Genomic DNA, 17818 nt, shown 5'->3' with positions numbered 1-17818 from the left:
ATTTTCTGATTTGGTTTTAAAATTTGTATTTTTGGGTAATTTTTTATAAATTTTTGTAAAAAAGTTTGAACTATAACCTATAAAATTTTTGCCATCTTCTTAAAAAAGCTATATTTCTGGACACATTTATCAATGTTTTATATATTAGACAGCAAATGAAATCAAAAACTCCTTGAAAGTTAAGTCTCCCTTTGACATACAAAATTATTTTTGTGCCATAAATCCATTTTCTTTTCCGCTAAATAGAATTCTTCCCAAATCTAATTAAAAAAATGTACAATATGCGGAACAATGTGCTTGATTGGTCAAAGAAATCTTGATAACTGTCGGTCGAGGAGAGTAATTGGGGCGTAGCCATTTTGATAGGCTTTGACCATTTTTCTTTCCTCTTAGTCTTTTCTCTGACGTAAGAATGCATAACCTCACAATGAACAATAATGTCCCCGTCTTTAAAAAAGAGGGAACGCCTGTGTCACCCTCGGTACGAGGGGGAGATGGAGTGGGTAAATAAGACCTTCGAACAAAGGGTGTAATTGAAAACTTTCATTCTGAGGTGTCCTTGTTGAAAGTCAGTAATAATTCTAGAGGTACTTTTTCTTTAGTATCAGTTATTATGGTTGTTTTTCAACTGGTAGGATCGTGTTGATATTTCCAATGGCCTTTGTGCGAGTGATGTATTGAATATCATACTTGCTTGGCTTTATACAATTACGTGATCTGGAGAAACTATAATAGCCAGCAATGGGATGAGAATTTTTCTCCATCTATTTGCTTTTCTTGGTTTCAGAGCTTTCCAAAAGATATAACTAAATGATGGAATTTTCATTCATTCGCCAAACATCTTTTGAATTCAATAAACTTAAAAATCAGGGCCTACGTCACTGCCGGTGCAACCTGCACGGCTGCACCGGGCGGCGGGATTTAGGGACTGCAAAATTTTTAACATGTAGGCAGCCACTGAGCGGAATAATTTACAAGGCACGGATATTGCACCGGGTGGCAAAATGTGTAGCCCCGGCCCTCTTAATATCAGTGCTTTATTCAACTAGCAACATCCATATGCTTTCAGTGTCTTCACGTTCGTGTTTTCGGAAGTCTTTTACAACCGAAGACAAGTCTTAAGAACTTTATATTAATTTAGGTGTAAAATCTGAAATTTTGAGGTCAAAATTTTACTGGGATTTTTTTTCTGGAATCCTTTTCACTTTCACTGGGCTGAGCCCTATTTTGCCATAAACCTGTTCTTTAGAAGAAACTCTTATTTACTTATAAATTTTAAATATTTATGAGAAAGGTAGAGAATTTATTTTAAACGATATGCTAAAAATGTTGTGTAAAGTTTGGCAGAAATGTTTTAAATAGTTTCAAATTAAAAAAAATTAAAAAAAAAAAAAAGAAGTCTGCTGCATACTACACATACCTCAGTAGCATTTCACATGATACAAACATATGAAACGATATTTAGGCCTATTAGATGGTGAAAGAAATGTAATTTATACGTTTCATTCATATAATTAACTAGATTTCCATTATATTATTAATTTCTGAGTATATTTTGTTGTGAAAGAGGGAACGCAATTGGGAATAGATAAGTATGAAAGCTGATCAAAATGAAATTATAAAATTATCCACTGAAAAATATTTTCCACCAAATTAATACCGATAGTATTTTTGGATTATTAGCTGTGAAACTTATCTTACCAAATTTCGAATGAGTTGTTAGTTTTGCATGAAATGGGGATAAAATAGTTTTTATGTTACGATTCACTGTAGTCGGAATACTATTTCTAAGATTCCATTACAGTAAAAAATTCGAAAATTGTTAGAAAGTATATATTTTCGTACATATTGCCTGTTAAAGTATATGCAGCGAAATACTATCATCGAATTAGGGATAAACAGCGTTATGCAGATATCGTGGCACTGCTGCCTCATTTCTACGCTTTTAAAAATTGAAAACGCTTTTAAAAATTTAAAACGATTAATTTAATAATTTAATTTCGATATGAATTTTTAAAATCTAAGAAATTCTGAGAAATAAATCGAGTTATTAAACGTATAAAATCAGTTTTACTAACATTTTTTAACACAGCAGAAAAATAACGTAACAAGATAATGTAGGATAATAAATTAAGAGCTGTCAGCACTAACGCAAAGACTGAAGAAAGTACCGACTAAACATTTTTCCGCAATATTTTATAATATGCCTAAAAAAAGAAACTATAACTTGCTATTTAAATAGAGTTTTTGCGTTTCATATTCAATGAAATATTAATGGAACTCGTTATTCTGTTGATATCTGCAGAGACCATCGTAGTTTCTTCAGAATTCCTGAAAATAAGCAGTTTTCACAAAAAGGATGCGGCCACCGGTCGAGCGGTAAAGGCGCTGAACACTGGTAGTCGGTCCGAGGTTCAAATAACGCGAGCGGGCTGGCTGCATGAGCGTTTTCGTAGTCTTCCCCATGTGTAACGTGTATACGAGCCAGTTTGCCTTAGAAAGTCCTCCACGAAGGCATCCTTCTCCTTAGGCAGATAGCTCTCGAGGCTTTACCGTAATCACACAAACCAAACCTCTTAAACATAGATTCATATCGCTGTTTTGGCAGCAAATGTTGCTTTCCTACACTAAACCTTCGACTGGTATTCAGTGAATCCCAAGGATCCAAACATTACATTTTATCAGATAGTTTTTCTTTGTTTTTCCTTTTGTTCTTCTGGGAAACACTGAGTGTAGGTTTGATACGTTCATCATTTCCAGTGAAACTGTCTTACATATTTTATCCTTAATTTGCAATTATTAACAATTTTGATGAATAATTGATTGTATATTTAAAAGTATTCCTAAAAGGTTCTAAGGCTGTCTGTGAATGTTCGTTTTAGTAATCTGGACCTATAGGCCTATAATCCTAACCTACCTACCTTTTACGGATAAATTTTTCATCTTAACAGTTACAGGTTAAGAGTTCAAACAAATACCCATGATTCTATGTAGTCGATCAGTACGTCTGTTTAGGTATCAAGAATTAAAATAACAAATGTCTCTGAAAAATTACGGAGACCTCCTAAGATTCCACCTTTCAATAGTGATTAAAGTACCCTAACTAAGAAAAATGAAGGCTTCAGGTTTGCTCTGAAGATGGCCAGCCAAGGCCACGTGATTGAGAAACAGCTTTGACATTTCATACAGGTTTGATTCTCGATTGCGTTGCAGAAATTTTTCGTGGTTTTGTTCTGTGTGAAAGAGCCAGTTTCTCTGAGCAAGTCACGTAATGAGAAATAAGTCGCCCAATATTTCTTTTACGAACATATATCAGAAAAAGTGCTTAGTCGTGATAAATTACTCATGTGATCTTTCTACATCTCTTGCTTAGTTTCAATCCATCTTCTTATACAAATATTTTTAAAAATTACATTCGATATCACAATTTAATCAAAAAGGGCGATTGATACAGTCAGTTAGGTTTTCTTTCGTTTGAGCTCGAATGTCTGGTTAAGCGGGTCGTTTATCATTTACTTTTGTCTTGCTTGGCGGATATGCGCAACGGAATTACCTCCGGAAATTATACGAGTAGCGTGATCTGCTTGTTTTCTACTGATGTAGCTTTCCATTGTAAATGTGACTATAACCAGACTATTTGTAATGCTCGTAAAATATGATGACGTTTCCTGTAAATGGAAACACATCTGCGGCATTTAAATATTACGACATTGCACTGGCTGCATATAAGTTCTCTAAGACTGCGTTTTCAGTGTGTAGTTTTTAAAAGTACGTACGAAGTTAAAATGTAGTACATGAAGTATTTTCACTTTCAGTATTAAAGTTTGATAGAAAACTTTAATACTTTAAGTTGTGTTTAAACATTTTACTTGAGTACGTCCGTAAGTACTTACGGATACTTTAATTAATCACTTAGTGGTATAGATCTGTATAAAACTTTAAGTATTGTTTCTTTCTTTGGCTTCAAAAACTGTAACATCAATGATGTAAAAAATGCATGAAAGCTGAAACTAGAGGAATCAATTAAAAACAAATTTAGTATTTAATAAAATGAAATGGAAACATTAAAAAAATTACCGTGCAAAAACAACACTAAATTTCTCAAAAAATTTTCTGTTTCTCAGAAGTACACAAGAAAAGGGGTTTTTTAATCTATTTAATAATCGTTTATAACATATTGGTGCGGATTTTGTATTTAATTTGCTATTTTTAGTAGAATTATAATTAAAATTGTTTTATTCCCCCGTGCAATGCAGCGCGTGACGAGTTTTAAGAGAAGACTACGTCGAAATATTAAAAATACAGAAGCTCGCGCATTTAATATGTAATAAATAGATATCTCGTAATTGAACTCTTTTGCTTTCCAAAAACCTCGAGAAAATACCAGAATGTTCTCGTGCATGATTGGAAAGCTTAAAAAAGCCGGCGCAAAACATCTCAGTTCAGTTGTTTAGATAACTTATTTGTTTACTAAGGTTTTGTTGTTCATGTAGCGAATTCACAGTGAAATCAGATTAGCTTCCTCTGTGTTTTGGATTGCGTTCTGTTTAACGTTTTAGTAGTTTAAAATATAACTACTGTGTGATATTGTGGTATTATACGAATGTATCTGAACATAAAGTTCAGCATTTTGTTTTATTTCTTGTGATAAGAATAAATTTTGTCAATTTTTTATCGGACTTGTGCATTCAATCTATTACGAACCCGTAGGTATGCAACAATATTAAACTAAGTATACCTTGTAAACATTTACCAAACGATAGTAATATAAGAATTCTTTCTGAAGAAATTTATTACCGAAACTCATTTGCTTTGTCTTATCTCCATGGAGAGGATCCCAAGTTCAAATTATTAACAAACATTAAGTTTGCAGTATTTTGTCATTGGCACTTCTTGATAATTTCATTTTTTTTGGGGGGGGGGGAGGTGTTGAGGATTCTAAAAGAACTTCAAAATCTCTTTAAATAAAAATATTGCCAAAAATTCTAAAAGCTTTCAAATTTTATATTACGCCCAAGGGGCGATCCCCCCCCCATGTATACACACATACACGTTTCGAGAGCATTTAGGCTGACGTCCCTTTGGGCTAAAAATATTTAAAAACAGCATATCATTAGAATTTACGATTGACGCGCTAGTCTCGCGCGCTGGAGATACAAATGTTTTATTCCATACAATGTTGGCACAGCTCGTTTTGAAATCGATGAGTTTTTTAATCAAAAATTCGTTAAAAGTTTTACAAAGTATGAGACAGACAACAAAGCAAACTCGAAATTCGGGCTTTCGGGTGCCCGTATTCGGGGGAAGGACTACGTTATTCAGAATTCGATGTCTCTAGATATTAACAGTAATATAGTTTTCTTTTTTTTTCCGTCGATATTTTATCTCATTTTACCGAATTTAATTTTTTTAGATTTATTCATCACTCTTTCTCGTTCACTTTTAAGAGATCTATTAGTGCAGAGGTTACACTGTTATTATCTTTTAAAAGAAAGTGATTTGAAATTGTTAGAACGGCAAGAATGAATATTTTTCATTTTCTCTGCTGTGACTTAATTTTATAATGATAAATAATTAAAAAAAAAAAACTCTACGTATTGCTTTTAAAACTGACTTTTTCAAAATCTACTCGACAAATGCTCCTATCGATTTTTTTATGGTTTCATTTAGCTCAAATATATTTATATTGACATTTTACCCGTTAAAAACTCGACAATTTCAATAACAATATTTTTTTATTGTGCATAATATTCAGACACGTTTTAGGACTTAAACAAACGGATGTACAGTGAATGGTCTCAAAAATAGGAGGATGCATTGAAAAAAAAAGACTAATTCAAAACGTATGTAAATACCTATTTTGTAATAAGGCGCGAGTTATTAATAGAATTTTTTATATCAGAGCATGCGATACTTGTGCGGATTATGAGTCACCTATGAAGTTTGGGATTCTGTATTTTACGGCTTAAAAACTTTTCACTTCAGATTCTTATTTTAACGGTAGTCAACACTATTTTCGATAGCCAATATACTTCTGCACCCATATGGATTATGTAATTATCCTCTGTGAAGTTTCAAATTTATGGGTTTTGTCTGCTTCGAGATTTTTTTATATTACATCGGAACAGATAAGTTATATATGTATTTTTTTTTTTTTTTTTTTTTTTGTTTTGTTTTGTTGTATACAAAGATCACAATTTATAACTTTTAATGTCTCAAAATTAAAAAGTTTCATATCTGGATGGAGAGAAATGAGTGAATTATGTAAACAATTTTTATGCCTACAGTTTTTTTCAGCTGTATAAGTCTAGCATTACTGGGTTAAGCTTACATTTTTAACAAGCAGTCAGTCCTTTTGTGCATTGAAACCTCAAACTTGTTACGTAAGTAGATATACAAGCTTCTTGATTGTTTATGTTTCAAATTCAGTTATATTTAATACTTTATTTATTATTTTATATTTTCTCTTTCATTATCAACTCATTAAATGAAAGGAATTAGAATGAAAAAAATTGCTAATTCGGCGGTTATTATTTTTGTTAGTAAAACAGAAATAATGTTTAAGTATTAATTGCCATTATTTTTGGAAGAACATGCTTATATTGATCGTGATTCTTTATGCAATCATCATGCAGAGTTGAAAATACAAATTAATAAATATGTAGTTAAATTATTTCATTTATTTCATTTGTCATCGATGTTTTTACTGAGCTATTAAAAAATTTCACTGTACGTACGTGGTTAACATAATACTTCTTATGTTCAACGCTGATGCAGACAGATGCAGCGTGCTGACGATTTATAAACATTCCTGCTTTGTACGTTTTGAAACTTTCGTTTAGCATCGACATCACGTTCTCTCAGTCTTTCCGTATCAAAGGTCTCGTTTGTCGCTTCATAAATTATTTTTGCTAATTCCACCCGCGTATTGGGGTGACGGAGAATTCGCGTCGCTTTTCTACTCTTTGTTAGAGAGGCAAACGAAGTATTGGGAATGCAGCGCGACACGGCTGCTTTACTTTTGTTAGTTGAGCTCTTCTCGCTAATGCTTCCGACCAAAATCGCTAAAATTTTGTATCTAATTAGGAAATTCCCCCTTCTTAATAAAATGTGAAGTATCAGACATCCACGCAAAACGGAGGTAAAAGATTAAACTCAGCAACTAGTCAGTTTCGACTAAAATTTTTAACTCGAGTAGCTCTGAGTATATTTATGTCGTCGTTTCGTCATTTTTTAAATTTCAATTAATAATTGCATTTCTATTCGTTACCTGTAATACGTAGAAATAAAGTGAAATAGAATTTCCTCCAAAGAGTCAGACTTTTGATACTTCTTACATATAATTATTTTTTACAAAGAAACAGAAATATTAAATGAAAGATTTGCTAAAATATTTGTTCGGATTTAGCTAATTAATTGCACACGAACGAGTACCCTGCCCACGACGATGCTTTCTTCATTAATTTTTCGAAATAGGCCAGGTGGTTCTACACACCGGTCCGTCTAATGTGGAAGCTAGACGTCTTGTGCAAATGGTCTGGTTTGAAATTTTTGATGTCAGTATCCATGAAAATCAACGTTTTGATAATTTTTTTTTTCTGAGTTGGGGGAGGAGATATTGTTGTTGTTGTGTATTCACTATAAAATTTTTGCCTCTTGTCTTTCATTTTGAATATCGATTTGATTGTCTCTGACATTGCGTAGGCTCAGCTTATAGGTAAACCATCAGATGTGAAATTTCTTCCCTTCTTTTTATAATTAAATCAAGATATTTTAAATATGTTTTAATTTAGATGTAGCGGAATCTTACTATACAATAGATGACACTTACAGTCGAAAGCTAACTGAAAATAAAACCGTGCAAGCTACTAAACTAAACTAAACTCAGTGGCGCAACAGCCCTAGTGGGCCAATGCCTGCAGTGCCCCGAAAATCTGCTTTCTTGACCGTGGGCCCCGGGGTGCGTAAGCATATGCCCTGAACTAGTGGTCGGCTTGTCGCAGGACCCCCCAGTGTTTAGTCCCCAAGAGAACTTGGTACTCATTTTATCAACCCAAAGGATGGAAATCAAGGGATGAAAGGCTGAGTCGACCTTGCCCAGACCGGGGATCGAATCCCGGACTTGTGGTGATGCTGCGCGATGCGTTAGCCACTGCGCGATGCGTTAGCCACCGGGCCTAATGAGAATAGAGAGAATGCTAAAAACTGTGTGAGAGTATGCATTTAAAGTAATTTTAAAGGATATATGGAGGTACCAAAACAAAAGAGAAAAGTCCAAATCTTTCTGACCTTAATCCCCTGCCAATCTAGTTCTAGCTAGGCATAATGTGACAGGCAAAAAATATTTTCCCCGAAACGGGAGTGTTAACTAAGAACAAGGGAAAATTTTCGTCCCCCACCCGTATTCGGTTGCACCGTTCCAAAAAGTCTTTTTCTCCAAGAAGACACTAAAATTGGTGAGAAAAATTTTCCTGCTGTAAGAAATTCATTGCAGTTTTGGGAGAATAACTTTAACTTGATTGTGTGTGTGTGGGGGGGGGGGAACTTTTCTTTTCTTAAAAATCTCAACCTCTTTTCAAGGTTTTATTTCCTAGAGAGACAAAGGCATCCATTCAGAAATTTGAATCGATTCTTTAATTTAATTTTATTATTAAAATAAAATTTTCGAAATTAAAAGAATTTTCTGCTGAAATTTTGATTCAGTTACATAAAAGAAGGGGAGAAGCCCTCTTATGTAGGGCTGCGTTGCGCTCCAGTTAGAATTATGAGTTATCTCAAAAATTAAAGAAACGCTGGAGCCAGATTCCGGTGGGCTGATTCATGAATGAAATAACCTCAAATAAGAATAGTTACTACTTTAAAACATTGCAGAGATTTTATTACAATATGTAATCAAATATGATCTGATTACTAGTTGTCATACTGGTATACTGGACGTTGAACAGAACGAATGAAGATGATTTGAATTCATCATTTACGGAAATAAATACTGATGAGACATCAGCTAAAGTATTTTAAATCTGAAAGTAAAAAACATAGTATCCTTTATAAAACCGACATCAAGGCTTAACGAGCATTTTTTAATTTCTAGAACATAGAACCCATTGAAAACTATTGAAAATGGAATGAAAGTTTGTATTCCGAGGAAATATTTTAATAAAACTGTCAAAGCTTACTGTCAGTAAGTTATAACAAAAACAGTATTATTTTTTTATATAATTGAAAAGTAAATGTAAAATAATATTCTTAGTTTCCAAGTAGTTTATTTTTCTGCTCTTCCTCCCGTTTTTATTTATTTATTTATTATTATTATTATTGCTTTATTTTTATTTATTTATTTAAAAGATTTAGAGCTTTTTAAGAATTTCTTAAAGATAATCTCGTATTTTGAGAAATAAATTAATTGCCAGATTTAGGAAATTTTTCCGAATCTGAAGAAAGCAAATGGTTTAAGAACACTCGGTCACTTGTTCTAGACTCATTAAATCAATTTGCACATACGATTAAAAAGACGAAATGTAACATAATGATCATCTTTGAAATTTTATTGATAATTTACTTGCCTAAAATAATAGTGAAAATTGCGTATTTCATATTTTTTGGATTGCCTGTTAAAACTGTAGGTTGTATAATGTTATTAATCAAAATGTATAATAATGTAAAAATCTTAATGATTTTCGTAAAAATATCCCCCACCATTAATGTTTCACTATTTTATTTCAATTTCATGATACTTTATGCTAAACTGCTTCAGTTTAGATTGTTTTCATGAATGAATTTGTTTCGTTTAATCATAGTTTACCGATATTTGCTCTCTATACTCTTTTTCTGCTTATTTTTACATTTTCTATTGCAGTTTTCTAAATAACATTTACTGTGAATGTAAAATTTTGTAGGATGTATTTTATTCTTGACATATTTATAATTTTATAAAATATTTTTTTCTAACATAATTTATTATCTGTCTCCTAAATTTTTGTTCAAAATGTTGTATTTTTCATTCACAAAGTCCTCTCTATTAAAATGCTTCAAGTATTTGCCATTTAATCCTTGCTTAAATTTTCTCTTCACTTTGAGTAGAAATTTAAATGGAATGTTTAAATTTCTGCTTAGTGTCCTTTCAGGGGTTTAAATGTGTCATTTCAGCTTTCCTGCTGAACTTCTAAATGCAACATCTGTTTCTTTCCTCGCGTGTCCCCGCTCTTCCAGCTGGTTCTCTTTCAACCTTTACCCCTCTCTCCGCAAATGAAAGCGTCCATCCAACATGGCTGACCCAAGCGCGTAGCGTAGAGTAGTAAACGTGACATTTTGTTTTTTCCGTTGCAGACGAAGTGCGACCTCCTCACGCATGGTGCTCTCGACCAGCAGAAAAAGAAAGGGGCCAAAAAAACGGGTAAGTTCAACCCCTTTCAATTTTTATTATTTATGCCTCATTTGCATAGTGCGTGTTTATTTTTGTCTGACCGCACACAATGTTGCTTTTTTTTACACGCTTAAAAAAAAAAAAAAAAAAAACTAAACGATTATATTTTTAGAAAGTAGTCAAATTATGGCTTCAATTTCTTTTAGCGCCTCTTTATTTTTAATGTTTATTCGATTTTTATAAGTCTTTTTATTATTATTGAGTTGGTAAAATTTAAACCAAGCCACTGTATCTACAGCTTAATTTCTTTAAAAAATTCTTATCAATGAGATCAAAGGTTGAATAAGGTAATTTGTTTCCTTCGAGAATATTATATTATTCCTAAGAATAAATAAAATCTCATTTCCTGCACCAAGCTGGTTTTGAAGCAAATATTAGAACTCTGGTACTTTAAAAAAAAATAGTATATTGAACATATTTCTAATTTACAAAGATAAAGATTCTGAGGGTTTGCTCTAAACTTATACCTACAATAAATTATTCAAAATTCATCGTACATAAATATTTGAAATTTCTAATGCTTGAATTCAAGCGATTTTTTTAATTGCTTCGTATGATTCTTTAAAAAAAAATTTAAATTGTAAATATTGGTAATTATAATATTGGTTTTCTTTGCACTTGCTTATTAATTTTGGTTAAATTGCGAAGTCTAAACTAATTTACAAATGCTTCTTATATCATATTTGATATATTTATTTATATTTTAACTAATTTACTCCATACGTTTCGTTCGGCAAACTGCAATAGTAATGTATTCCGTTAAATTACATAATCTTAAAAAAATTAAATGGTTAATAATAAAAAATTTTATGAACTTCCTAAAATATTTTATGATTACATACATTTTAAATTTAACTTTTTCCTTAATCAGTTAGTTGAGTGCGAAAAAGCTGCATGTGTTAATAAAATGAAGTTTTTAAGTCTGTGGGTAAAAAATACATAGAATGGCGAAAAGAAAAGTAAAAATGAGATTTCGAATAAATTTTCGTAATAATTCTTTTATTTGACTTCGTAAAATGTTAAAATTGCTCTAAATATTATATCAGACATAACATTTTTATTTCCGAAAGTTTATTTGTGCAACTGTGTTAAAGACAAATTTTTCTAGTTATATGTCAAGCTACTGTTTTTGCCAGTACGAATTAAGCTTGCGTTTAACAGATATAAAATTACAGGTTTGCTAGTTACAGTTAATCAAAATATATGTTTTTTGTATTTTCATTTGTTTATAATTTCGAATTTTTAATTAGCAGTTATAATTTTTCATGAAAGAATGGTTTGTTGCATTTCTCTCCCCTTATTTTGCCTTATTTATGATTTATTCCTTGCCGAATGCTTGAACTCAAAATTGCTCTGTTGGTGTAATACTGAGTTTGATCTATGAATGCGATTTCTTAGGAGTGAGACCGCCAGATTCCACTAAAGAGTTTATGTACCAGGAAATCCACTTTTTAACAGGTCTAGGCAACTGAATGGCAACACAGCCAAAAAACATAAAACAATGCAGGCTGTTCTCCAGAAAACTGTTTATTTTACAGTTAATAAAATATTTAAATCCGTAAACAAAAAAGTAATGTTACAAAGTAAATTTATGCATTTAGGACGGTGAATTTTGCATTAATTGAATGAATAAATGAAGAAGATTTTAAATAAATGTGATTTATTCCGTTAAGCGAGAATTCTCCAACCTGTGGCTTGTCAAATTCATCAAATTTTCTAACATAATTTGCCATTTATATTTGTTAAAGAGATAAATTAAATTTGCTTATTAAAATAATCATTTGTAAACGCGATGAAAAAAATATTGGAAAATGCAGATAGAAGTATTTATTCCTAATATTTGCGTAAGCGATTTTATTTATTTATTTGCAGAAAAATACTTATTTGGAGATACCAAATGTATTTTGTTTGAAACATTACTTAATTTGAATCATCAGCTAAACGTTGGAATAATTTATTCTCAGTCTACATTAAACATATAACTAAGCAGTAATTTCTGAATTTAGTGATTCGAAGAATCAGAGTGGTTGCTTTAAAATTCCACATCAGGAACGTGGACCTTATTTTTGCGATAGAGGTCAATGCGGGTGACCTCGTTTGATAATGGATAACAGTCACCAATCGAACAGAAACTATACACCTTTTAAATGTAGCTTAACTCTCTATCCGCTAGAGCAAAATATTATTTGCCAATAAATTAATTAACTATTTATTTACTGCATCCTCATAACCTAATTTCATTTAAAGCTTTCCTTTTCCCTTGAATAATCTGAAGTTGCGATTATAAACGCGCATGCCTGGTATGCGCTGCAATTTTGATTACTTTGATCCTGAATTTTAAACAGCTGTAGAAAAAATCCTTAAGGCAGTATCTGAACGAATGCTTACCGACATAGCTCCAAGGTATGACATAGGATATTTTTTAGTTAGATCAGATCATTGTGTTTCAGAGTGAATTTCTGAGATTAAAAGTTACCAGAGATTTTGAATTTAACGATGAGAGTCTTTATTCATTAATTATGTTCAAGGCTGAAATAACTTCCACAAGCGTAAAATTTTGTCTGCTTTAAAAGAAACTTTTTTCTTGCTTAAAGGACAGCATAATAATGCACATTTTGTTGCATAACTTACTATGTACCAAAATATTATCATAAATTCATATCGAATATGTCATATATTTAGGATGATTTTTTGTCGAAATGCATAATACAACGTCAGTAACATAAAGGCCTGAAGTAAAAAACACAGTTAGCAAAATTTCCATAAAAATTACTATTCCTTTCCGTCAAAAGAAGTGGTAATGATCGCCTACATTTCTGATCCATATTCATTTAAAGAAAGGTTATAATATCTGCGACTTGCAAGCCGAAATTTATTATAAAATATGTTTTTTACAAGAAATATAAGCCCTAAAAATGAGACTAAATTTATTTAAAAATATTCGATAAAACCTCTATATTTGGTATTCGTTTGCCTTCAGAATATTTCAGTTAATATTAAGAAACAGACGAAAAAAATTTGTTCAGAAAATCTCCCTTGTATTTTTATTACCCCCTCTCTGAAACTCATGAACACTTTTGCAGCAAAATAACATCGAAACGGGTAGAAATCTAAAAGATAAAGGTTAAAATTATTGTAATTTGGTCATAAATACAAAATTTAAATAAAACTTACGGTTTGAAAAAATGGCAACACTTTATTTTCTTAAATATTGGTTCTAGGCATGTTCTTTCGACTGCAAAGCTTCTCAGAATAAAGTGGAAATTTTATGAAACTGATTTCTACATTAAAGGTAGAATGTGGTTTTTAAAATACAAAATATATCTTAAAATGTTAAATTTTGTATTTATAAAACCGACCTATGGAGTCAAAGGTTCAATTAATAAAGCGGTTGTTATGCTTAATAACAGTCACTTGTCCATAACATGAATAATGCAAGAAGTTCCACACAATTTCAAAATTTACGATTGTAATTAATATTTTCCTGTGTGCTGCTATGAGTGTTCTATTAAGCACAGTACCATAACTCACCAAAACGAGTAATTATTATTATAGATTTTTAACTAAAGCGAGAGAGATTCAGATTTGCTAGGCCTTATGTGTTGAAATAATTTCAATCAGTAAATTCGTTCTCCTATGTCTCGGCGAATTTTACTCGTAATTTTTATTATTTATTTATTTAACTTATCAAACCATAATAAAAATTTTATTAATCAGACTTTTAATTCAACAGGAATCACATAAAAAACTTACATTCTGTAATCACAAAGCTATTCTACCTCGAATTAAGATTATTATTATTATTTTTTTTTTAATTTATAGAAATTTTGTAATGGGAAGTACATGTATGAGATCAATATTTAAGTAAATAAAGCTTACAACCATCTTTTTCAAATATAGTGTCTGCGAAATAATGTAAAATATGTTGCATTTTGTGCGATCTTTTGAGTTTATATATAAATGGCGAAATATGGAATTACTTTTTCCTGTATGTAACGACTATTAAACAATGAACATGAAATTATCATGAAATTGCATTTCATTGATTTCTAATTATTGGTGAGTTTGTGAAACAGACCTATAGCGTATCAGTTTGAATTCGTTTCATAAATATCAGTCTTGTGAAACTGAAATGGTAGCCATCAGTATGAATCACTAATTTATTTTGTACCCATTTTTAATATAAACGCGCTTTTTTGGCATTGGCCTCTACAGTGACCAGCATGAGTCATCATCCCATTGCCTGCGACCATTATAGTGGTAAGAAACGTACATGAATATATCGATTCGTTTGCTGCTGATTTATTGTATCAGATGCTTCTCTTTGTATAACATTAGCTACTGGCAGTGAAATGACACCTGCTTATGAATCCCACTCAGCAAACATGCTAAGCAGTCCTTGTTTCTAAATACATAAGTGACATGAATGAAATTAAATTCTTTCAGGTCCATGACGCAAATAGAGTTATGTAATACTCCTGCCACTTTTTATTTTATTTTTTTTTTTTTTTAAGTTTATCAGCTGTGAATACAAAATAATCTTTCGTATTTAAAAAATTTTTTAGAATGTTCAATAAATAGGCGAATGAAATTGTATTAAATTTATTCAATTGTTACTGGATGAAATATAAAAGCTCTCTTGTTTCTTTTATCTCTCTCTCTCTCTCTAGATTAATTTATGCATTGTTAGTAAGTCAGCAGGAACTACAGTATATTTACATTGTAAATGCGGCGAAAGGAAAATGACGATTATAATTGTCTTCTTGGAGACAATATTGTTTAGAAATACTAATTAGATTTGACTGGAATCCTAAATGGAATATGACGGTCAGAGGTCTTTGTTCTGATTTGGCGTGAGGAAAATAATAAGAGAGCGCAGCTAGGTAGCGGACGCGACACATGTTCGAGAAACAAAAAAACAATGAACGAGTTATCAGTGAAAACGAAGAGAAGGAAGTAGGACCAAAGATAAATGCCGTCTTTTTTGAAAGTCATGAGATTTGGCTGAAAAGGAGGAAATTCCCAAGTAATTGGAATTAAATCTGTTCTATTTAGGTACAAAGGTGTCAATAAAATGAAGTTCAAAGAACAGATTTTTAATTAAAAGTTTCTTATCGGAACTGTTTTGCTCATACCTTATCATTATAAATACGAAATAACCTCATTTTTTCAATATCTCATGAAAAATGAAAGAAATGATTAATAACTTATTTTGAGCCTGTTATATTTTTTCAAATAATGTAGCATCACGCAGTGATGCACACCATTGTATAAAAGAAAAGAGATGTAGAATTAGTTAATTCATGACACTAAAATGTCTTCGTACGGATGCATAGAGTAACCAGAAGAATATTTCTTTAGCATACGAAAGTAGACTTTTTTTCCTCTCAAAGCGGCTGGAAATTAATTTTAAAACAAACATTTTGTTATTGTTGATTTCAACGTTCAAATGGAAGAATATACAGAAGAAAGAACAGCAAATAAAATCATGAAGGAATGGCAGTAAAAAAGAAGTCAGTGTCACATCTGAAGGCTAAGAACTTGACGGCTTTTGTTTCCGTATTATTTATGAAAAGTTTTTTTTTTAACTATTTGTTAGTCGTAGCTGAACGTGGTTGATAAATCGTTTAAAGTTCTCATATCGTGTTAGTTTAGAAAACGTTTACTTTTACTGGAAAGGCTTAAACTGAAAACATAAGACTTTCCAAAATGCACGTAGGCGTTGATTGTGCCTATTATTGTTGTTCGTAATGGATTGTAAATGTTGATTAATATTATCAGATATTTGTTTCCTAGAACTGTTTTTGTATTTCGTATAACTAAAGCACTATTAATGTTCCTTTCTGTTACATTTGTAAATAGTTTTATGACATGAATTTGAGACCTTAAGCTGTCTGTATGAAGCCTTTATCTACTTTCGTTAATGTTTAAATTAGAGTATAGAGTTTTTTTCTCTTATTTCTTTTAAGTTTTTCGATGCAGTATTAATAGATTTGTCTATCTAAAAATGGTTCATATGTGCTTATAACTCACACGCTCACTTTAGTTGCTCTGCTTTCTTCGTGCCGCATTTCTGTCTATTATCTTCTCCTCGGCTGTTCGAGACTGTTTTTAAATAGAAGCAGCACGCGGTGAAAGTGATTTCTTTTTTATTATCGAGTTTTAGCAAGTGGGCCTCTTATCTGGTGTCGCGTAACTTGGAGAGAGGGCTTAAGAACCCTGAATACAAAAGTGTGTTCTATTCTGACCGGTGCTTAGCACTTTTTTAGGTATTTTGATAGGGCGTTCGTTCTCAGCTATTAAGCAGAAGAGGAGATAGGGCGTGAATGAATACCAGACCCTCTTTGACGTTCGTGTGAGTGAACCCTGCATTCTTCTGAATTTTGCTGCTTTCTATAACCCAATTGTTTTTAAACTTTAAGTGGGTGTCTGTGTTACATCAATCCCTCCCCATTCTTTCACTGTTCTAGAATAATGGCTAATGGCGCATGCATTTTCAGAATTCAGAGGAATTAACCTAGACCTTATTATTATTCATAGTATTTTGTATTTGAATTCTGCTCTACAATTAGGGTCGTGGGGGGAAAAAAAACATGCCACTGTTGTTCATTAATATTTAAGCATGAATGTGCTTTTATAGATATTTCTTGTAACTGAAATGCGCTTGAGTGAAATAAGTTTAAATTCTTTAGAATGGCTGTAAGAAACTAAATCTCTGAGGCGAAGATACCTCTAGTAATTCTTCATTTAAAACAATTACATCTATAAAAGTTTATGTAGTTTCTTTGACATTTTGACGACCCACCAGCGGCCAAGTCGCTGAACACTAATAGTTCTGCCCGAGGTGCCAATCCTGCGAACGGGCTGGCTGCATGAACGTTTGTTTTCCCACATTTAACGTATATACGAGCCAGTTTCCCTTAGAAAGTTCTCCACAAAGTCATCACTCTTCTTACAGATAGTCCTCGTGTGCTTTGCCATAATCAAATAAACCAAACCAATCACTGCATTAAAATTAGTTTAATTTTAATACATATCGTGCTAATATTAGCTTAAATGAGACACAATGTTCATTATCAAGGTTTCTGAATTATGTTTAGATTACTTTCTTTTTGGAGTTCTTTTTAATATTTTATTCCCTGGAATTAAAATATTTCCTAGGATTTAGAAGCAAAATTGTTCATATGCATTTAGAGATCAATGTTTTTTTTTCCTATAATAAATTATTAAATGTTAATACTGTAAGAAATATAGTACAGCAAAAAAAGATATGCTAAAATTTGATTATTTTTTACGCAGACGAATTTATTTTAGTTGCACTGAATGAAATTTTTTAAAGTTTTTGTTTTCTTTTGTTATTAACTATATTTTTAATTATGTATAATGCATGCACTG

The 17818-nt window shown here is 31.6% G+C and overlaps 1 protein-coding gene across 3 annotated transcripts in view; it reads left to right on the top strand.

Annotated features, from left to right (window-relative positions):
• The window catches only part of LOC118181301 (uncharacterized), a 296292-nt gene that overhangs the window by 219768 nt on the left and 58706 nt on the right, over positions 1–17818 (top strand). For all 3 annotated transcript variants that reach the window (XM_035350410.2, XM_035350408.2, XM_035350409.2), the window contains one exon: positions 10327–10393. In XM_035350410.2, coding sequence (XP_035206301.1) covers positions 10327–10393 — 67 coding nt within the window. The remainder of the gene's footprint in view (positions 1–10326; positions 10394–17818) is intronic.

Source organism: Stegodyphus dumicola, chromosome 5 (assembly GCF_044657685.1).
Source record: "Stegodyphus dumicola isolate Sdum_Otavi_A_Nest chromosome 5, ASM4465768v1".
Taxonomy (NCBI): domain Eukaryota; kingdom Metazoa; phylum Arthropoda; class Arachnida; order Araneae; family Eresidae; genus Stegodyphus; species Stegodyphus dumicola.
The sequence above is the reverse complement of the archived record's forward strand: the minus strand, read 5'-3'. Positions and strand labels throughout refer to the sequence as shown.